This window comes from Temnothorax nylanderi, unplaced genomic scaffold (genome assembly GCF_030848795.1).
Source record: "Temnothorax nylanderi isolate EJ_2023f unplaced genomic scaffold, tnyl_v1.0 TNYL_tig0335_pilon, whole genome shotgun sequence".
Lineage (NCBI taxonomy): Eukaryota > Metazoa > Arthropoda > Insecta > Hymenoptera > Formicidae > Temnothorax > Temnothorax nylanderi.
The window spans coordinates 171241-194754 of NW_027249397.1; the positions used below are offsets into that span (position 1 = coordinate 171241).

The 23514-nt window shown below is 35.6% G+C and overlaps 2 protein-coding genes across 4 annotated transcripts; one reads left to right on the forward strand and one right to left on the reverse strand.

Annotated features, from left to right (window-relative positions):
* Positions 1-6262: 6262 nt before the first annotated feature.
* LOC139781409 (cytochrome P450 6k1-like) lies at positions 6263-21878 on the reverse strand. 2 transcript variants are annotated; one of them, XM_071720266.1, is made up of 7 exons: positions 21526-21878; positions 11321-11493; positions 10179-10548; positions 9563-9897; positions 9164-9397; positions 8800-9051; positions 6263-6956 (listed from the first exon to the last, which is right to left on the reverse strand). In XM_071720266.1, the coding sequence occupies exons 2-7, from the start codon at positions 11478-11480 to the stop codon at positions 6793-6795; spliced, it is 1515 nt and encodes a 504-aa protein (XP_071576367.1). In that variant the 5' UTR covers positions 11481-11493; positions 21526-21878; the 3' UTR covers positions 6263-6792. The 2 variants fall into 2 exon arrangements, with proteins under 2 accessions (XP_071576367.1, XP_071576368.1); XM_071720267.1 differs by lacking the exon at positions 21526-21878 and having other exon boundaries at positions 11321-11511.
* LOC139781410 (bifunctional polynucleotide phosphatase/kinase-like) lies at positions 11529-17989 on the forward strand. 2 transcript variants are annotated; one of them, XM_071720269.1, is made up of 7 exons: positions 11529-12503; positions 13532-13933; positions 14053-14211; positions 15339-15620; positions 15714-15775; positions 15866-15999; positions 16081-17989. In XM_071720269.1, exons 3-6 carry the CDS (start codon positions 14146-14148, stop codon positions 15867-15869), a joined length of 414 nt encoding a protein of 137 aa, XP_071576370.1. In that variant the 5' UTR covers positions 11529-12503; positions 13532-13933; positions 14053-14145; the 3' UTR covers positions 15870-15999; positions 16081-17989. The 2 variants fall into 2 exon arrangements, with proteins under 2 accessions (XP_071576370.1, XP_071576371.1); XM_071720270.1 differs by having other exon boundaries at positions 11529-13933; positions 15325-15620.
* Positions 21879-23514: the final 1636 nt, after the last annotated feature.

Below are 23514 nucleotides of genomic sequence, written 5' to 3' on the forward strand. Positions count from 1 at the left end.
AGGCGAAAATTAACAATAAAAAATGTTTATTGGTGTCTGTTTACATAAATCCAAATACCTCAATGGAGAACATAATAGATTTTATTTCACGAAATTTACTTGCTTATTGCTCCAATGTTTGTAAATTAGGTTCAATATTAGAAAATAAAGATTACAATGATACACCCATCATATTAGCTGGTGATTTTAATTTGGACGTGTCCAAGCGAGAAAACGAAAAATTCTTAGAGTCCATGCGCAACAAATTTGGTTTGCATTTATTATCAAACAAATCATCTACAACAATGGGAGGATCTTGCATTGACATGGTGTTCACGAGACATGTAGATAACTTAAGTTGCTATAGATATATTTCTTACTTCTCTTATCACAAACCAATAATAGCAATAATTACTTAAAACGATGATAATACGCATTCAAGTTCTAATAGTATTAATTTGGAATCAGCATTAATATGAATTTAAAATACTATGTTTGAAAAATGTCCAGAGAATGATTTAAAAACGCATTTTTATGGTAAACTTTCGAGGTTCAAAGGCATGGCTTCACGACAAGTCATTGTGACTCATTGGCAACATTATAAATAAACTATTAATGACACAAATGCTTTTTTTAGTTTTGAGTTTCACATTATCAACGTAAGAACAATTTAGAGAAATGTAAATTAAGAAATACAAGAATTTTTGAAGAAATTAACCGTTTTTATTTTCTCGATTGCAATGTGAAATCTGAATCGGATATAACGTGAGAGGCTACCTCGAATTTTGTCGGCGGTACGTGAGGAGGCGAGAAGTACTGCGGCAGAACATCGGCCAAAGACGTCTTCTCAAGGAAGTTTTGAAAGAAGACTGCCTCGCCCACGGTTTTTTGAACTGTGGTTTTTCCCGTGGGACATAGAGCGAATGCTGGGGCAGGGACTTGGGGAGTCTGTTTAGACGTTGGGTCCACAAAAGTTTACCCCCCCCCCCCCCATTGTCCGAAGATTTGGCGGAACAAAAGTTATGATACGTATTCTCAAAAAAGGAAAAGAAAATTTTGAAATCAAGAATCTGAGATTCTCATGTGAGTTTGAACAACGAGTATCCTGCGAGAATTAAATAAGTTTTCTTATTCGAACATAATACATGTTTTTCGAAAATTACTGAGAGTATACTACGTTTTCTGCCATTGATCTTCTTCGAGCATCTTGCGATTCATGTTTGATTTCTCTAAACATCGAATACTTTATATAGATTGGCGAAATTTGCAACAAATTGGGGAGAACTGGAATATCGCAATGAGTTCTTATATCTTTAGTTCCCTTTTGAAATGTAAGTAAAATTAATATAGACGAAAAATATAACAATATTTGAAGTTTCGAAAAATATCGTTTTTCAGATATTGATTGATATGTTAACTGTGAGACAGCTATAACGAGAAAAAAACAAACGATCATACAATTCTTTCAAAAAAAAAACATCATAAAGTGTACAGCGAGTTTGGACAAAGATTAACATGCGAGCATTCTGTAAGCTTTATTATTCAAGTAGCGTGGGCATTCTAACTTGAATTATATGAGTATCTTATGTTTTCTGACATAAAAGTAAATATAGAAAAACATTTATTGTTTTATTTCTTTAAAATAAATTTATGTTTGAAAAAATCAAACTAGCACAGTAAACAACTGTGCCGCAAACACGTAGAACTACGTCTACTGCACAGTATGGGCACAGCAACAACTGTGCCGCAATCAACACGTAGCACTACGTCAACTGTCAATGATGATGATTGACGTGATTAAGGAAGGCCAAGGCCCACACCGGGATGTAGCGCCGAGTTCATCATCAGTGACAGTTGACATAGTTCTACGTTGTTGCTTAAAAAATAAACAAAAATATAAATCAAACAGGCACAGTAACAACTGTGCCGCAAACACGTAGAACTACGTCAACTGTCACTGATGGTGAACTCGGCGCTACATCACGGTGTGGGCCTTGGCCTTCCTTAATCACGTCAATCATCATCATTGACAGTTGACGTAGTGCTACGTGTTGATTGCGGCACAGTTGTTGCTGTGCCCATACTGTGCAGTAGACGTAGTTCTACGTGTTTGCGGCACAGTTGTTTACTGTGCTAGTTTGATTTTTTAAACTGAATTTGTTTCTTAAGAATTTTTGAAAAATTATATATTTGTGCTGGTTATGACACATGTAGACTATATATAACACTTACATCAAATTAAGAAGTAGTCTACCACGTAAGACGGTTGGCTCACGATCCAGAGGTCCCGAGTTCGAATCCCATTAAGGTGTGTTTTTCAAGTACGAGAAAATATTTATAATCATAGGTTGCATCTTAAGAAACAAATTTAGTTAAAAAGTAGTAATAAAATTTCAAAATAAATATAATTTTTTTTTATGTCGGGTGAATTTCCTCATTAGAGTTCAAATTGACATCGATTCGACATTGTTTCGACATTGATTCGATTGCTATATTTTTCATAAATATCAAATAATTCTTCAAACAAAGAGGTTGGAATCCCTCCGTTTGCAGACTCTATTATGACATCAAAAAATGTTATAAAAGCGCTCTAGTCGCTCTAGTTATCATACGAAATATATCGATTTTTCAAAGATTTCGATGTCGATGAATGCTCGAAACTTTTTTTTTTTTGTTTTTTTGTTTACGCGGAAGAGGGGAAATGCCTCGCGCATGCCCGGCCCCGGCCGCCGGGTTATGTGGGGCTTGCACCCACTAAAACCCCTCTCCCTAACATTCAGCACATCGGACCACAGTTACGCTGCACGGAAGACCAGACGTATACATCATACAACGTAACAGTCCACACGCCAGGCGCTAGGAAAAACGTAACACTGCACAAGAGACACTCGGAAGTCACAGGAAGGAGGGGCAGTTTGTCCCCCAAAAAGAAAGATCCCCAATCAAACGCCCGACACGCGACACCAATGATGTGAGGGCCCCGTGCCCTGCAAACATCCAGGGTCCACGCACCGCCATCCGACCGCCTCAGAGAGCCCCCATGATAGTAACCGCGGGCAGCCACATCATTGCTCCCCTCATCGGCTGCGGGACCGTTCGTTCAGGAGAGTCCGCGCCCCCCCCCCCCCGTAAAAGCAAGTACACGAAAGACGCGTACTAACAAAACGTACAAGAGCTCCCTCTATCCGGAGAGGAAGTTCCACAAAAATTTTGCGCGAAACTTAATTCGCAAGGACAAAGGGACACACCCACCAATACCAAAAATCGGAACCCGAGGTCCCGCGTCCCAAAACCGCGCAGACGGAAAAGTATGAATGCCGCACCCCAACTACCCGAGGGCTGAAGGGGAGCGACAGGAAAAATTAAGTCGGAGGCAAAAATCCACCCCAAGGCCGCAAAACGGGACCCCCAGGGGACGACCAACCGGCGCCGGCCGCCACAAGAGGCTCCAAGCAACCATTGCGGAGCAATGGTGCCAGAGCCCCAAAAAGCAGCGAGCAACCAGCCCCGGCCGGCCAACCCCAGAGGGACCCCGCGACCCCAAGACAGCATCCCCGAGAAGAACAAATATATAGTACATAAGTGCCGCGCGACGAGGGACAACGAGCCCAGAAGGCGACAGCCGCCGGCCAAACCCGGCCCACCGCCCCCCCCCCCCCAAGGATCCGGGAACATCGCTCACACGATGCACCGGACCCCAAGAGGGACGAGGCCCGAGCAAGACCAGCGCCAGCCACCCCCAGAGGAACATCACCACACCGCCGCAAAATCGCACGCCGCAAGAAAGCAAAGTCTAACATGTACAAAATAAACTAACCTAACCTAAAGACAGTTACGCGTCGTCAATATTTATACTAAGGTCCACAGGACCCCGCTGTCTAGTTCGCTCGTCCTCCTCCTTACGGGAGAGGACCCGCTCCGCAAAAACCGAGAAGGCACGCCATGCCTCTTGCGATTTACAAATCCGGTTAACAACCACCGCCAACGAAAGGTCCTGTCCAATCACTGCCGTCAGTTCCCCACGCTCACAGCCCCAAAACGGGCACGATTCCAGAGTGTGCTCTGGAGTATCCTCAGCCGAGGAACAATATCTACAGGTTGACGTCTCTTCTTTGCCGATTCGATAAAGGAAGGATCCAAAGCAGCCATGACCCGTAAGAAGCTGCGTAACGCGAAAGGTCAGGAAACCCGAACGTCGGTCCAACCACAGATCAAAGGACGGAGAAATCGCCTCTCGTGTTCTTTTACCGGGCAAACCACTATCGCCAATGTGCTCAAGCCACCGATCCCTCAGGATAGACCACTCAGATTCCCTCACATCTGAGGGAGAGTCGATAGTAAACGTTCCATCCTCCTTCAATTCACGCAGACGAAGATACGTGCGTTGTAGGTAATCCGCGTACAAATGAAGTGGAGGGATCCTCGCTAGTAGGGTTGCAGCCTCATACGACACAGTCCGGTATGCCATAGTGGTGCGTAGGGCTGATAATCTAAGTGCCCTCCTCATGATCATTTGCATGTTTTCTGAAGAAAGGGCCTGGCTCCAGATGGGTGCAGCATATAAAGCTACAGAGAGGACAACCCTATAATATAGTCTACGTTTACTCTCTATCGGCCCACGCAGGTTCGGTAGGATGCCACACAGCGCCCTACCGACTCCGGACACCTTTTCCGCTGCATACTTTATGTGTCTAGCAAAGGTCCAGCCAGAATCTATTATTACTCTAAGGTACTTCATATACTTAGATATGGGGACCTCAACACCTTCGAAACTAAAGACCGCGTTTCGCGGATATTGGCCAAAAAACATGGCTTCAGATTTAGGCCAGGATATCTTGAGGCCTAGAAATTTTATGTTCTTCAACATATACCCGAGACACTCCACAGCCAAGGCACAAGCAGCGTCAAAATCGTCCTCCTCGATGATCAAGAGTGTATCGTCCGCATAGCAGACGATATGGCATCCACGGGGCAAAAGAGTCCTCAGGACCAGATCAAAAGCCAGGTTCCACAGGAGGGGACCTAACACGGATCCCTGTGGGACCCCCCTGCGAACCCTCCTCGTACGTCTGACTCCATTCACATCCCTAAACCGAACCTTTCGACCTCCAAGGTAGACCTCAACTATACGGCGGAGATAATTAGGAATGCGCTTAGACCTCAACGCATATCTAATGCCAGAAAACTTTATCGAATTAAACGCATTCAATATATCGAGGGATAGCACCAAAACCGTCTTCCCCCTCGCACGAGCCTCCGTAATGATCTTCCTGACAAGGAAAATGGCATTGACGGTTGAGCGCGACCTCCTAAACCCAAACTGATTTACGGACAGATCGTATCTCGGATTTTCATTTAGCCAGTTATTAATACGATTTGCTATTACCCTCTCAAACGTTTTACCGATCTCATTTAAAAGGCAAATAGGCCTAGCCTTAGGCACCTCTCCCAAGGGGGGAGCCTCTCCCTTGGGGATTAAAATAAGATCCGCCACCTTCCAGCTGGGCGGGAATGCTCGAAACTGTGACCACCTGAATATCGAAATTGATGTGAAGATCGATTTTATGTTGATATCGAGATTTCGATATCTAATCGACGTCGATCCGATGTATCGTTTCTCACTGGGACATGGTGTAAACGTTTTGTTTAGAAGCCTATTTTAGGTCAGGGCATAGGTCAGGTCGCGATCAGGTCGCACGGTGTAAACTAGGCCAATGTACCGTAGGTGTATGTTTTTACCCCTCCATATACTGGCCGCAATCTTTTTTTTTTGTTTCCCGTAGGAAGAGAAAAAATGCCTCGCGCATCATCCCGGGCCCCGGCACCCGGGGTATGTGGGGCTTGCACCCACTAAAAAACTCTCTCCCTTAAACACCATACCATGGACTACAGTCACGTTACGCGGAATTACACGAGGTACGACGTCACGTAACGCAACAGTCCTTGCGCCCAGCGCCAGGAAACACATAATCCGAAAACAAAGACACACGGTATGTCATACCACAGAAGGCCGAACCCCGGGAGAATAAGCTTCCTAGTCGAAGGAGGTATGCAGTGCGCACCACGCTTCGACCGACTGGCCGTAATCTGGCCGTTAAAACCTAAGACACCTGTATATTTTTCGAATAAGAGCAGACATATTTTAAATTCTACTCTTATTCGAAAAATATAGGAAGAGCGCAATTATTTTATCGTGGTTCAATAATAACATATGTACATACCACCTTTTACTGCGAGAGCAAATGATTTTTCGTTGAAAATAAACGGCACTGCAGTCTAGGTATGAGGTTTGAACTTGTTACATATATTTGTATGATATTGTTACAAAGAGTACAAAAATTAAAGTTTGTAATAAATTAGAATATAATAAATATGTAATATAATTATTATTATAGACTATTTCATTATTAATATGCATTAAAATACAAAAAAAATTATTTTTTGCAAAAATTAATAAAGTGTATAACCCAACGTGGTTGAAATTACTCTATAAAAATCTACCTTCGAATGTTAATAACTAAACTAATAACATTAAACTTAATATAAATAAACGAAATTTGTTAGAATCACGTTGTAAAATTTAGCATTACAACTCAACAAGAACAAAGTTTAGTTATCTTTAATAGTTTTCAAGTTATCTTATAAAAGGTTTAGAGTGGTTCGAATTACTCCATCTTCCTCTAATTAATATTTTCAAAAATATCTGTTTTATGTGTATGTAACAGTTTTTTTACGTTTACCCGCAGACATACATACTGCAATTTATTCTGCATTCTTCAAATAAGCCAAAAATAGATATATTTTTAATTCACGTTATCGTGGCTCGATAACGAGGTATACACCACCCTTCACTGCGAGGCCGAAAGATTTTTCGTTGAAAATCAAAGGTACAGCAGTCTGGGAATGCGGTTTAAATCTGTATTTTGAAAGAAGACTTACGAGTCCGATTTTGGTTTGTATATTGCCAAATCGTAGACCTAAAAATTAATAATACTAATGGATAAAACTTATATAAAACGTTTGGATAGTAACCTATTATAGATTTAGCAAGTTTTTTCTTATTAATATAAAAAATATTTACTCATCTTTTTCATAGAAAAAAACCATACAAAAATTTAGAAAATTAAATTAATAAGTTATTAATTAATTTTTTTATAAATATTTTTGCGAAAAGAGCGAAACAACATATTTTAATTAAGTGTAATTTACCAAAATAAATATAATTTATATTTTATTAAATTTTCTTAATAAACATTCGCGTGATTCAACAATTATTATTAAAATAAAATCGAACAAAATGTTAAAAAATATTGTAATTTTTTAGATTAACGTACTCTCCTCCAATGACTTTAACCTTGACATGTGTTGTCCTGAGTAACTTTTTCTTATAACTTAATCGTCGGTCATTATTTAAAACTTATGAACAAACGAATTTAAATGAAATATACGTATTTTTCAAACAACGTGTATATAAGAATAGTGAGTTTGTATGTAGACCTACTGTAGGACATCACAATATTTATCATTGCTTATTAGAAGCTTTTACTTCTCTACTATTGCCAGTCTTTGCGTTACTCTTGTCGAGTTATTATGTATCTACACGAATTTCTACATTTAACAGTTTGTGTCAGTTGCCAAGGCAAGTAATTTACAGATATATGTGTATAGACAGTACAAATGTAAACGGGAGAGGGGTGGATTTCGGTTCGCGTGGAAAGTTGAAAACCTGAACCGATATAATGATAGACCTTGTTGCGTCCTGTAAGCATGCAGAGACAGGATGGGGTGGATCGAAGCGAGGTTCACCACACCCAACCCCAGCCTGCTTATGTGGCAAAACAAGTAGGTCTCTTATTGTACGGTTACATGTACGCGTACTGTCTATACACACATATCAGTAAATTACTTCTCTTAGCATTGACACAATTAAACTATTATATTTCTCGAACTTTTTTGTTCTCAACTTTTAAATAAGCAATGACCGACGATTAAGTTATAAAGAAAAGTTACTCAGGGTTATATCAAAGTTAAAATTATTGGAGGAGGGTACGCGTTAATCTAAATAATTACCAAATACATTTCTTAAATATAATTGAAGAAGTCTTTAAGACGCAACTATTGTGACGCTCCACATTGTGAATTAAAATGCAAATATTACAAAAGACAGACGTGCCCAAGACGATCAAAATAACTTTAAACAATAATTTGATAAATAAATTATTATAGATATATTAAGGCTTAAGGTGTGTGGTTGACGTTTCGCTGCGGAGCGGGTGGCTCGGCAGGGGGAAAGCCTATAGGTTAGATTTTCGTCGCGTGAAATAAACAAGTTTTAGCAAATAAATATGTGGAATGCATTCAATTGCTGTTTCTTAAGGTTTAAAAAATGTTGTTACAATTGAAACCCAAATACGTTATTATCCACGTTGAAATGTGACAATAATAAATGTGGTCCTGTTTTATTTTTACAATTTCTTGATAACTATGAAGATAAATCACTTCAATCTTCGAAAAAGTCCTTCCTAAATATGTAAAGAATTATTTGCACCTATTTTCATTAAATTCTCATTATTTTTAATATGCTTTCGAGAGTTACATTACAGGTTAGGTAACATTTTTGCTATGTCCCGTGTATAAGAGAGAAAGAGAGAGAGTATAACTTCAATAATTAATTACTCAACAATCATGCAGACAATTGTCTTCAACTTTGGCATGGACGACAGATTTCCATAGACGAATATCCTCCATAAATTTCAACTAATTCTTATCAATATTGATTTGAGCAACCACACACTTTAGTGGATTTATTCATATCCTTACCAATGCACTTTCGTTGGCCTTCTCCAAATGGCAAAAAGGCATAATTGTGTCTTTTCGCTTTTTCATCTGCTGCGAATCGTTCCGGATCAAATCTTTCCGGGTCTGGATATATCGAGGGATCTCGGTGCAGCCCAAGCACCGGTATAACGATAGGAATCCCTTTAGGGACCCGGATATTTACTGTCGGCAAGTCTGTTGTTTCTGTGCAAATGCGGTTCAACATTGGAAGTGGGGGGTATTTTCTCAGAGTCTCTGGAATATGTAGAAGAAAAGTATGAAAATATATATTATCCAAAATACAAGCAATTTATTTAAACTTACATATTAATAACGAAATATTTTTGTTACTTATTGTAATACTTGCCATTTATTACTTTTTCCAAATACTTCATTTCGTCAATAGCCTCGTAGGTGAGATCACCATGTTTTGCCAACGTTTCGTCGATTTCCTCGCGAACGTTGTCCTGTATATCTTGATTTTGTGCTAATTCGTATAGAGCGAATGTCGCTGTCGCCGCGGAGCTTTCAAAGCCAGCAAAAAAAAAGGCAAAAGCCTGTGCGGTTGCTTCCGCCATGGTAAGTGGCTCATTTATGGTTGCTACAAGTAAATTTCATAAGTTTCTTTAACAATCTATTTCAAGAGAAATCTCTTAATTATTTGATTTACAAAACTGCAACGTGAGATAACAGATGTAAATTTTTAAGACATACAGAGGAACTATTAATATAATATATACAATATGTATTAAAAATATATATTAACATTTTACGTCGGTCTTCTTGACATCGTCAGGATTAACGTAGCCTTTCTCCATAAGTTGAATGAGCAAATTCATAAAGTCGTTCGTTACGATATTATCAATTTTTCTGCGTTCCACATTTTCTCGAAACATATTCATAAAAAAGCTGGTGGTCTCTCGGTCCGCGAGGGATATGGAAAAGAAATCCATAATTTTTGGCAGGGACACAAACAGGATAAATCGTAAAATTTTTATCCTTAAAAATTTTTTTCCTTGGATTAGACACTCATCATTCGGATCTTCAATACAGTTAGACGTCATGCCAAAAGCAGTTGACATTATTACATCTATAGTGTATCTGTTGATCAAATTGGTAAATAATTTTTACTAACTTTTATCAAATTCTATCGAAATGTGCGAAACATCAAAGATGTTAAAAAATTATTGAAATTATGAGAAATAACTTAAACTAATAAAGAAAGATTGATATATAAAAAAAATTAAGTAAAAAAATTTCTTTATACAAATATGCTGTTTATCCTTTCATAATATTTACATTTTTTATCTTTAAATTCAGGAGTTTCTATTCCTTGTTGTTTGCAAAACTTTGTTTAAGTAACAATTAAAAAAAATAATTACCGTGCAAACATATCTTTCATCTGAACAGAATCTCTCGTCTGTGCTTTGCTTTCTAAATATTTCGCGAGTCTCTCACTACATTCCTTGACAATTGGGAACATCTGCTTTATTTTTGCCTTAGTAAAAGTATGTGTCATCTTGGCGCGCAGATCTTGCCATCTCTCTCCATTTATACAGAACAAATTGTCAAACAGTGGATTAAGTTGTGGATTGAAGTGTATTCCACGATCATGGAAACTTGTAAATTTCTCTGTTAGAATCACTTTAATAAGATCGGGATCGGCGATTATAAAGTATGGTTTAAAGAGTCCATACATTCCGAAAGCCCGATGTTCCTTATATTTCATGTAGGCATCATGCAAAAATACACCTGTTGAAAAAGCTTCATTTTACATATTTATTTGGCATATTATTTCTTGATGAAAAAACGATTTTTTGCGGAATTATATTGCAGATAAAAGTATAACTTATTAAGTCATATATTCTTTGATTGAATATGAATGTATAGTTAATGGAAATTTGTCTGGAAGTTATTCTAAATAATCCTAATTTACTTAACAATACCACATTACCTAATTTTTATTAAACTTTATGTTCGTAAATTACTTTTTCACAACACCTCCACGGAAAGTTCGACTTTCCATGCCTGTAGAGAGGGGCGAAAGCGGTCAATTTCACGCCAAGGCGGCATAGCGGGCGGAAAGTAACCACTTTCCTCCCTGTTTAGCGGGTGGAAAGTGGTCACTTTCCGCCCTAGGGAGGAAAGTGGTTACTTTCCGCCCGCTATGCCGCCTTGGCGTGAAATTGACCACTCTCGCCTCTCTCTAGGCATGGAAGTCGAACTTTCCGTAAAGATATTGTGAAAAATATCGTGTGCACCTCGGGGCGAAAGCTTTTTCAGACTCGTGTGATTGCCGCCCTCGCCTTCGGCTCGGGCGGCAAACTTCACACTCGTCTGAAAAACGCTACTTTCGCCCCTTGGTGCACAATATACTATTACTCTTAAATTTCAATTCTGTCCTTTTCATCTAAATTATTTATATATTTAATTTAATAAAAGATGTGGAGAGTTGCATTCGAAAAACTAATTGTACACTTACATTGTCTATGTCAATATTACGAAAGATAATAGATGTACTCGCCTATTTGCTTTTTTCCTCTTATAAGAGCCGTTATGTTTCCAGTTGGCACAACGGGTTCGATGTAAACGACGTTTCTCTTGCGCCAAAAATTGAATATGACGTATTTATAATAAATATATAGAGCGCTCAGGGCAATGATGATTAATTGGATGAGTACCATTTTGATCGTGAATCTAAAGCAAGAGGAAAACCAACTTTTTATAAAAATAAAATAATAAGAAGATAGCATACTGTAAAAGACGCTATAACGATCTTGCGCATAGATGTTATAAATATAAAAATTTATAAGCTCAATAAAACAAGAGCGGAAATAAAAACGATGTAAGAATAAGACATACACTCGTCATACATAACATCAAAATTTTGCATAATTTTAAATAAGGATACCTCATCGAAAAATTATCGTATTTAAAAAACTTTCTTTTTCTTTTAAAGGGTAAAGTTTCTACTTTAAGGGGGATGGTAAGGTTTCAAATTTCGAAAAATTCGATTTTTGATTTTTTTACATATTCTGGTAGTGTGATCCTTTAAGAATATTTCCCAGTTTGGTTTTTTGAGAAATTCGCAAAATTGAGCTCACAAGGGGAGGACCAGGTAGTGCCCTCACCGATTTAAATAAATTTTTAATATGTTGTAGGGTTAACCCCCCACTAATTAATGGTAAAGTGGCACGATGCAATACTCGAGCATTTGCAAGATATTTGCATCGAAATTTACTTATTGTCAAATGCATATTTTTTAAAAATTAAAAAATGAAAAAAAAATTTGGAAAAAGCGAGACTCGAACGCGTAACCTGCAGCGTTCTAACGCGTCGCCTTATCCACTGTGCCACACGAACTACTTGTGAAACTCGTTTGCGTGCTCGGTAGATAAGGTGCACGAAAACTTTCGATGCAAATGTCTTGCGAATGCTCGAGTATTGCATCGTGCCACTTGATGCCACTATTAAAAATTTATTTAAATCGGTGAGGGCACTACCTGGTCCTCTCCTTGTCAGGAAAGTTAAAAATGTGAGTTACTGATCGATAAAGAATCCGCGTGCAGGTTCGCCTTGTACTACACTTTTTCCTCGTGTCTAAAAGAGGCCAAGGCCGAAAAAAATCTATGATGTTCTGTGATTACAGCTGCAATGTAAGCTGACCTGGATACGTCATTTTATAGCGCGGGTAACTTTTGAGCTTTGTACGTATCAATTTTCTAGCTAAAACTAGTATCAAGAGACACGGTCCTCGGTGTCTCGCGCCAAGTACACGCGGAGCGAGACCGACCGTGACTCTTTTACGCGAACGCGACGAGTTGCGAGTACTCGAGATGTTGAGATCTCGATAACGAGTGAACGGATCAAGTTCTAAGTAGGCTTGATCGATAGTTTGGGGTCGAATTAGGGGGGGGGGGGTTTCTCTTATAATATTCCGCTACGTGCCCTACGAGCGGAGATATTGCGACGCAAAGTCCAAATGTAAAAATTTATTTTTAAGATACGTCGTCGTCGTCTACGTCGACCGTCTCTCATGCCATGCCATCATTTCATTGGCTGGAGTCGCGTCACTTTCACTTTTTCGACACCAGGGCGGTGCTAGTATCGCCAGTTTCGATATGCACATATATGTATACGTGTGTGTACTGCGCGATTAAAATGTCTGAGCGTTTTTAAATAAATAACAATGACTGTTGCCGATAAGCCTGAAAAAAAGATTTATATATATTTTTCAGCACGGATAAATAAAAGATGGAAATTAAAAAATCGAAAAAAAATAGATCCCGTCATTATCCCATTATAAATTTAGGCTTAAAAGTTGTGGAATCGATGATAGTTTTTTACAAAAAATTTTGGAGAAAATCGATCGGTACGTGTTTTTTGTAAATCAACAATTTGTGTCAAAAATTTGAAAATCTTATAGAAATACAGTTTAAAAAATTTTTTGGATATTTTTTATCAAAAGTGTGTTTAAAAAGAAAAATTTTGAAAAAAAACGTCCCATTTGGCCCATTTTTCGTAAAGTTATGGGCGTTTAAAAAAAAAGTAACGTAATTTTTCAAAAATCGATATTTTGAAAACGTCTCGACAAAAAAATTTGAAAAAAATCATGGAGGCCTCTTTCAACCAATACTATAACATAAAAATGTTTCAAAAAAATCGGAGATGCAAAAGCTAAATGGTGTCCGATTTGGCGTGGAACGCCCTATATATATGTGTGATTTCTGTCCAGTGCTCTTATGTGATTTTCGCCCAGTGCTCTGAATGTCATCTAGTCATACATATCATGCTTTGATACAAGGAACGTGAAAAAGAGCAGGAAAAGAAAAGAACAAACAGAAGAGACAGATTCAAGCTTTGTCTTTTAATCTGGACGAAGACAATGCCGAAAAATCCCCGCAGTCAGAAAATGAGCAATCTGATGGCCTCGCGATTAAGAAGATTAAGAAAAAACCAGATGTAGATACAAGTTTCTTGCCAGATAGGGAAAGGGAGGAGGAGGAAAATAAACTTAAGGAAGAATTGAGGCAAGAATGGGCTAGAAAGCAGAACGCGTTGAAGGAAGAAGAAATTGAGATCACATTCAGTTATTGGGATGGATCTGGCTATCGTCGGAGTGTTATAATGAAGAAAGGTGAATGTCTCAGTAATTTAGAGAATTTTTAAGTTATTAAAATACTCCAGTGTCACTTTTGGAGTAACATTGGCGTGATATATAATGTTCTACTGCATAAATTAAATTTTCACATACAGGTAATTCTATCTATCAGCTTCTTCAGAGATGTTTAGAAGTTCTGAAGCGTGAATTCAGCGAGCTTAAAACAGTAATGGCAGATCAGTTAATGTATGTCAAGAAGGATCTTTCTTATATTACCGCACCATTATACGTTTTACGATTTTATTGTAACTAAGGTAAAGATACTAAATGATAAAACTTATGAAGCAATATCACAATGTTGGCATGTTATTTTAATGTATGTAATATTGCAATTAGGCACGAGGAAAAAGCGAACCTCTGTTCACATTTGACGTTCACGATGATATTCGTGTTATGCACGATGCTTCTGTCGAAACCGAGGAATCACATGCCGGAAAAATTTTACTTAGGTATTTATCATTAAAAGAATACTTTGTATAATTCTCTCTTTTATGTTATTTCTCATTAGATCATGGTACGAGAGGAACAAACACATTTTTCCAGCGAGTAGATGGGAACCTTTTGATCCAACAAAAAGTTTTGACAAGTATATACAGTGTCGGATAAAAATAGGAAGAAAGATAAAATCTGATAAACTTAGATTCAACGAATTGTCCAATTTCGTTTAAAGGATTCAGATTCAAAGGACTGTAATTTAGTAGAGCTACATAATCGAGTAAATGAATTAAATATTATCACATAACTGAATGAATTAAAATCACAGTCCTTAAAAATACAATGTAGCTACAATATATATACATATATATATATACATATATATATATATATATATATATATATATATATATATGTATGTATATATATTATAATATATATACATATATATATATATATATATATATATATATATATATGTATATATATTGTAATATATTACAATCTGTTGTATAATGAATCAATTGTACGATGAAACAAAGTTATTTATCTGGTTATAATATTTACAGTCCTTTGAATCTGAATCCTTTAAACGAAATTGGACAATTCGTTGAATCTATGTTTATCAGATTTTATCTTTCTTCCTATTTTATCCGACACTGTATACTTGTCGTAACTTTTCGTTGGATCAAAAGGTTCCCATCTACTCGCTGGAAAAATGTGCTCGTTCCTCTTGTACCATGATCTAATGAGAAAAAATAAAAAAATAACATAAAAGAGAATTATACAAAGTATTCTTTTAATGATAAATACCTAAGTAAAACTTTTCCGGCATGTGATTCCTCGATTTCGACAGAAGCATCGTGCATAACACGAATATCATCGTGAACGTCAAATGTGAACAGAGGCCCGCTCTTTCCTCGTGCTTATAGATATCCATTAACAGGTGGTACTTATGGTCGGCAGTCCAGACTCCGGAAAATCGCATTTTGCAAAGAATTATCTGAAGGAATACGGATACGTCAACAGAGACACTTTAGGCAGCTGGCAGAAGTGCATTGCCGCAGCCCAACAATACTTGAATCAAAGAAAAAGTATAGGTATAGACAATACCAATCCCGATCCAGCTTCGAGAAAGAGATACATTGAGGTAGCCAAGAAGCGCAATGTCTCGGTCAGATGTTTCGTCATGACGACAAGTATAGAACACGCGAAACATAATAATAAGGTAATCGGAAATTAACATTAACCGTCATCGTGTGAAAGAATCGTATAAAGTGATGTATCCGAAAATTCTAATCGATTTATTATTATATTACAGTTTCGCGAGTTGACTGATCCAAGCCACATTCCAATCAACGAGATTATTATCAACTCCTACGTGTAAGTAGATTTTAGATATATACATCTCTACTCAAAATTATTTGTCTTTGGATATGTATGTAATTATACTTTGATGTTACTCCTTTGCAGGTAAATGGTCGACAGAAGCTTACAACGTGGTACAAAATTGTTCCTCAAAGGGAGTTGCTGCCCAAACTCAGATTGAAGGTCGCATTCAAACTAATATTTATGCAAATATTTATTTTATGATACAAAATTCTGAGGTAAGTAGTTATTATTATTTAATCTTCGAGAATCTCTTTGCAGATGCGCAAATTAATTGAAATTAATTGATTTTTTTAAAGCTAATTTCCCTTACTGAAAAACTGGTAATGAACGGACATGCTGAACAAGTAGCATGGGACCAGATGAATGAAGCTAGAAACACTTGAATCCATCTGTACATAAGAGTTGTCAAGAAACTCTACAATTTTCACGCATAATCCGCGATTCTTAGTCAGTATGGACTAGAGTTTAATACAATCACCATTGATGATCCTCTTTAATCGCGTCAAAATTGATTATTTCGCTTTTTAACTTCGTTCTTTACTCATGTTGTAAAATAGTTTTCCGATTGTGTAGAACATTTTTATTTAGAAAGAAAGAAATTTATAAAGATTGCTATATTGATCGTAGAGTAGAGAAAACAATAAAACTTAACATTTTACAAAGTAGTGTCACATTTAAACTAGAACATTGTATCGAATAACTCAGACGAATTAGGAAATTCGTTTCTACGTGACTTATATCTATTTCTGATAGGGGACGATTCGAGAACTCAATGAAATAATTTAATTTCTTTTCACGTTTAAATTTAGGTCACCGTAGATTAAACTTGTTACCTTAGAAGTTATTGTTAAATGGCGCATTTTATTTAATATTCCGCACTTCACTGTTGTGGCATAAAATTATTTTATGTTTCAAAAGATGGAGACTAAGCTTTCGGATTAATCCAGATGTACGCATATATAGGGGAGACCGGGCTAAGCCGACAACGGGGCAAACTTGACACTAGGCTTTTTGCCAATTTAAATCTATCGTAGAAACTTGCCTTTCCTACTGTCTTTATGTGCCAGTATTATCAACGGAATTTGGTAACATTCTGAGTTATAGTGTAATTTTTAACGCGACATAAGCGTTTTTGATAGTAAAAAGTAATTTTTCTAATCTCTCGAAAATGGTCTACTCTTTCATCGAGCTTTCGGGCAAAACTAAGCGACGTACAGCAAAATTTCCTTAAGCAATTTTGTACCTGAAGGAACGCTCTTTAAATGTGTACCATTAAATTTGCTTGAAAATTTTAATTAATTGTTGAAAATTGCCTTTGAAAAAATTGTGTCGAGTTTACCCCGGTATTTTTCAATTTGAAAATTTGTCTTCGCGTCACTTTTCCTTTTCTGGGGGCAAAACTAAGCGACGTACAACAAAATTTCCTTAAGCAATTTTGTACCTGAAGGAACGCTCTTTAAATGTGTACCATTAAATTTGCTTGAAAATTTTAATTAATTGTTGAAAATTGTCTTTGAAAAAATTGTGTCGAGTTAGCCCCGGTCTCCTCTACTGTATATATTTAATTAATTGTTTACTTAGATATCGATGATTCTTGCGCGATATGCTAATACATTTTTTTCTATGCAAGATTTCAATGCAGCAGAAACTAGTTAACTGAGAAAAAGAGTCTATAAATGATTCGTAACTCGTGCAATTGCACTCAACTGGAAACGTTTGGCAGTTATGAAATGTTAATATTTAATATTGTTGTTAAACATAATATAGAAATATTTTTCTCGGAAATGTATACAAGTAAGGTTACAATCATTAAATCGCTCACAGTGCTCACGTACATAACTTTGTCGCGCGCTGCGATTAACTCAATTTATTATAATTTATTATAATTTTTTAACAAAGCGAAAATATAGCGATAATATGGCGCAATGAACATCGTTACGTAATAATCATTCATAATTCATTTTCGTGTATATAATATGTAGCTGACCGCAATCTTTGACTCTATTCAAATTTTGTACAACACTTCATTTAGCATTGTATTAATCATTAAGTAGCTTTGAGTACATTTAGTAGGTTTTGTATATTCGTCAGTTTAATCGTTGAAGTTATTAAGACTTGCATCAATTTTTACCGCAAGTCCTCTTACATCTTTTATACGCCTTCTGTAAAATATATAAAAATATATCATAACTGAATTAACTCGCATATCTTGGTCTGTCTTTTATTTCTCCATTGTTTAACTTCTATTCGCCTCCCGACTTGACGTACGTATACGTTACTATACTCGTCCAAGACGTTATTCGCGACATTTACAAGCTCTCTGTCTTTCTCTTCAATCGCTCTAAAAAAAAATGTGTCGTCTTGAAGTGATTGATCTCCCTAAAGGATTTAAAAGTTACGCTTTGCGAAGACATAAGATATACGTTAGCTGGAGAATCGATTCACAGCGGGATTAGAAAAAGACGGAATGTGTTATGCGGTCGGTTCTTCAACAGTATAACGGGTGAACGTTTCGCGACTAGGTTAATCCACTTGCATATCGGTCATTGCGATCTCGCTCTTGTACTTGATTCATCGTCATGAGACTAGCTCCATTGTTCGCGAAGATACTTTTCTCTTGTTCTCTTTTCGGCTACCCTAAGGCGCATGTGGAACCAGAAATCCATACGGAGCATAAAGAAAGAAAGAAGAAAGAAGGCGCATGTGTGTGTGTGTGTGTGTGTGTGTGTGTGTGTGTGTGTGTGTGTGTGTGTGTGTGTGTGTGTGTGTGTGTGTGTGTGTGTGTCAAACGTTTTACCTATTATTAACAACTTCAGACACATTACATTTTTATTTTTAATATACTAGACACTACAGACGCGCGCTTTGCGCGCGCTATTTAGCTTTAGCATTATGCTATTACTATATTACACTATTAATTCCTTGATACACACAACTGTCAAAATATACAATGACAGCTGTAAATGAAGTAAGCGCAGCAAGAGAACCAATCGGCATCGCGGAAAAGCGACAACAATAAACTTCACATCTCCTTTTTAGAAGAGGACATATGTATAGCATTAACATTAATCATGCTATATTGCGATTATGTTTTATGTTGAAATTGAAAAATATATACAAGGTGTACAACTAAAAGGGTTACAGATTATTATTTTTAAAAAACTAAGCAAAATATTAAATTGTTGTTTTCTTTAGAAATAATAGTCCGTAACACCTTTAGCTTGTACATACTGTTTATAAGATTAAGATGCGTAACACTACAAAAAGGCGTAATATCCGTACAAAATTACCTATTTTAAAAAAAGGTAAAAAAAGGCGCCAAGTACACGCATAGTAGTGTATATGTATTATGTTGTTACCTCGAAAAAAACAAAGTGGTAGTATTATACCTCCAAATAGCTTTACCTTGTACATACTGTTTATAAAATGCGTAATACTACAAAAAGGCGTGATATCCGTACAAAATTACCTTTCTTAAAAAAAAGGTAAAGAAAGGCGCCAAGTACACGTATAGTAGTGTATATGTTGTTACCTCGAAAAAAAAAAGAAAGTGGTAGTATTATACTTCGAAAAAACCTAAGTAACAAGTGGTAGACGTACTCTTTGTATCTCGAAAAATCTCGAAAAAATCTAAGCAGTAGTAACTTTATTTCCAAAAAATTATAACCCAAGTGATACACATCACAAAATTATGTTACCTTATCAAAGAAGAGTCGCGCTTCAAGTGATCTATTACAATTACAAAAAAGAAATGATATCTCTTTCAATTACAGCGCCAATTACAAAGAGAATATATATATTGCCTCAAAAAATAATTGTTGCACTACTTTGAAAAATCTTGACATGGTGTCAATTAGAAAAAGAATGTATGATAACAATTTTATAAGATTAAAAAATTTTATTTAAATTTAACAATTAAGGGAATACAAGATATTTAAATACAAAGTTTACATGTGTATTTTCTAGTGGTCACAAAGAATTACAGAAGAATAGTACAAAATAAAAATATTTTATTAAAATATTTAATCCAACGAGGGAATACAAGGTATTTAAATACAAAGTTTATATATGTATTTTTCAATAGAATAAAAGATTTAATCACAAAGAATTACAGAGGTAACAGTACAAAATAAAAATATTTTATTAAAATACATAAATTTTTCTTGTAAAAAAACTTGGCGCTGCTAGACCTCAAAATTTTAAATAAATAAATAAACTTATCCTATACTTAATTATAAGCCGCATTATTCGCCGTCGTCACGCACACCCATATCACTCGCTCGCACATACACACCACGCTGATAATCATTTTGTTACTCCCGTAGCATTCTTCTCTGAATTATTTTTATTTATTGTTGTCCTTATTTATTTAAAATTTCGAGGTCTAGCAGCGCCAAGTTTTTTTACAAGAAAAATTTATGTATTTTAATAAAATATTTTTATTTTGTACTGTTACCTCTGTAATTCTTTGTGATTAAATCTTTTATTCTATTGAAAAATACATATATAAACTTTGTATTTAAATACCTTGTATTCCCTCGTTGGATTAAATATTTTAATAAAATATTTTTATTTTGTACTATTCTTCTGTAATTCTTTGTGACCACTAGAAAATACTCATGTAAACTTTGTATTTAAATATCTTGTATTCCCTTAATTGTTAAATTTAAATGAAATTTTTTAATCTTATAAAATTGTTATCATACATTCTTTTTCTAATTGACACCATGTCAAGATTTTTCAAAGTAGTGCAACAATTATTTTTTGAGGCAATATATATATTCTCTTTGTAATTGGCGCTGTAATTGAAAGAGATATCATTTCTTTTTTGTAATTGTAATAGATCACTTGAAGCGCGACTCTTCTTTGATAAGGTAACATAATTTTGTGATGTGTATCACTTGGCTTATAATTTTTTGGAAATAAAGTTACTACTGCTTAGATTTTTTCGAGATTTTTAAACTTTACCCGTGTTTTCTCGAAATGGCATTTTTCGCTAATTTTGCAACGATAAGTCACGAACGGCTGCAGATATCGACTTGATTTTTTTTTTAATGAAGATAAAGAATTTTTCCGTAAACTAAACCTATTTTAGCTCACAAAAATTAATTTTTTGTAACTGTTTTAACAACAAATAACTTAAATTTTTCGCAATTTTGTCTTTTTTGGCTGCCATTGTTGTAATCTTGACGTACTTTTTTTTACACTTTAGGTTCAGTCTATGGAGGGGAATCTCACCAACAAAAAAATAGAAAAATTCCAGCTCGTTCATCAGGAATCGTGGCAAGAACAGAGCAGTGTTCGCAAATCGCGCGGTCGCCTTTAATCATCAATATCACCCTTAATTATTTATATTCGTGCGACTTTTCGTTTAGTTCGTTAAGAAAGCACTAACATGCTTCAAAAGAAATTTTATGTATGTTTATTTGTTTGTCCACAACCAACATTACGACATTTGAATTTTACTCAATTTTTGGCCGTTTAAACCTTACTATTCCCCTTAAGGAACTTTCGTTACATTTTTCAAGATTTCCTTACAAATAAAGTTGAGTTTTCACTTTTTGTCAGATTTTTGGAAATAGGCAAAAGTTATAGGAAATAAGATATTACTATATTTAATTAAAAATTGTTCAATTGAGTCTGAGGTACGGTTGTGAATGTGACTAATCGAATTTTATATTAAAAGATATTATACTTATAAATTAGTTTAAATTTTAAAACTGGTTTCGATCTCTACTCACGATCTCTACTCCTCTTCAATGGAGTGGTATTTGGTGGACTGAGTATGCCGTTCATTTATTGCCTCCTTTTATTGTTGTTGTAACAATCCCTTCTTAATTTTTTATATCTTCTGTGGAAGGGGTAATCGTAACCTTATTCGACGCCCCTCTTTAAATTAATTCCCAGGTAGCACATATTAGTTTTATATACGTTTCTTGAACGTAGAGGAAAGTCCCCTATTATGAGATACAACATCTATTTTGCATGATTGCCGGAAGTTTATGTGCAGAATTGAAAAATGTAGTAGGCGAGTGCACGCACGATCAAATAATGAATTTTCTACTAAATAGGTTTTACTCTAAGAGCAATAAGTTCATGATGGAACCAACAGATAGAACCTATTAGTTTAGCAGAAACCTTGTTATCGCATATTAGGAGCGTATCTCATAATAGGGGACTTTCCTCTAGACATATTCCACCCCTATATAATATATAGCAAAAATGCAAGGGTTTCTAAAAGTTTTTTTTGTTAAATACAAAGAACAAATATTTTACATTCTAATTTTTTTATAGTAGGGGAGACCAGGGACAAACGTAAAGTAAGATTTGCATGCGGAAGGATCGAACGTTTTCACCTCCTTTCGATAGTCGTTAAACGGCTGTTTTCCCGTATGTTTAGGCTTCGTTTTATGGCTGTTTGTTTATTGTCGAGGAAAAAGGATAGTTTTCGGTCAATTTCGGAAGTGTTCTGAAACGATCTATAGTGATATTTTATTGAAATGTCTTTTTATTTGAAAATGGCATGCACGACAAAATTGGGTGTTTTCCTTGCCTCGATAGTAAGAATTCAATATGGCCGCGGTGACCATCCAGGAGCCTTAATACTTTAAAGGCACATAATAGAGTAATTGGGCGTAAATCCTTGTGCGGCGTAAATACAGGAATTATCTTAATATAAAAAAGTATTGCGTCGAATAGTCAAGTATTACGACGCTGATTTTTTTATATGCGATAATCTTCTTGTTTTCCGCCGCATCGGTCAATTTTGTGATATTTATCTATAAACATTCTAATATATGCTAATACATTCTGAACATAGATACGCAGATTCTATATATACACTTACTCGATTTACACGGAATATTCCACGTGGCATTTTTTTACGCGGCTGAGATTCGCGTGTGAATAAGCTTTGTGCTCTCCACAAATTAATAAATATTCAAGTGATGTTAAATAACTATCAAGTAAATTTTTTACAAATCATTATTTTAAATAATTAATGCAAAATAGATATTAAATAAATGTCATATAAATATTTTCTCTACATTATTTATTTAAACAAATGGTTCATGTAAAATAAATTTGAAAAGAAGTCAGATTATCGTAATAAGTACGATCGAGTAAGCGGAGTAAGAACATTTAGCTTTAAATATCAAGCAATTATTCCATCGTCACCACGAGAATTAGTAACAGTAGATCTATATGGGCCTCTTCCAGAGGAGGTGTTCAATACTTAATGTTGTGATTATAGACGTATTTACGAAATATGTAGCACTGTATCCAATAAAGAAAGCGACGGCATATACGTGTATTAGTAAAGTTATAAATGAATACATTCCAAATATCGGAAAACCACAATCAATTTTAAGTGACCATGGTACGCAATTTACCTGTAAGATATGGAAAGAAAAATTAGAGAAAACAGATATCAAAGTACTGTATTCGTCGTTCGTTAATAACATTATATAATTTATGAATTTATGAACTATAAAGTGTTTTATTAAAGTTTACGTAAATCGTTCCTATAATAACTAATTGCTCTCATAATTAAATAGATATAATCACGTTAACGTTGAAAATACAGAATAAAACGCAGATATTTTTTCCGTTAGATAACAGACATATACCATTCAATGTAAATAAATAAGTAAGAAAAAATAGATTACTTGTACTACACGTTTTTATGTCTTTGGCAGATAATCAACATTCATTTTTGTATTAAAAACGTG

What these genes read in the sequence shown, in the direction of transcription:
- LOC139781409 (XM_071720266.1), bottom strand. Translation starts at nt 11,480, where the DNA reads ATGGTACTCATCCAATTAATCATCATTGCCCTGAGCGCTCTATATATT. An exon ending in AAGAGGAAAAAAGCAAATAG is followed by an intron (nt 10,549 to 11,320) that starts GCGAGTACATCT and finishes CTTTTTCAACAG; the next exon opens with GTGTATTTTTGCATGATGCC. An exon ending in ATGAAAGATATGTTTGCACG is followed by an intron (nt 9,898 to 10,178) that starts GTAATTATTTTT and finishes TTTGATCAACAG; the next exon opens with ATACACTATAGATGTAATAA.
- LOC139781410 (XM_071720269.1), top strand. Translation starts at nt 14,146, where the DNA reads ATGTCAAGAAGGATCTTTCTTATATTACCGCACCATTATACGTTTTAC. An exon ending in ACGATTTTATTGTAACTAAG is followed by an intron (nt 14,212 to 15,338) that starts GTAAAGATACTA and finishes ATCCATTAACAG; the next exon opens with GTGGTACTTATGGTCGGCAG. An exon ending in ACGCGAAACATAATAATAAG is followed by an intron (nt 15,621 to 15,713) that starts GTAATCGGAAAT and finishes ATTATATTACAG; the next exon opens with TTTCGCGAGTTGACTGATCC.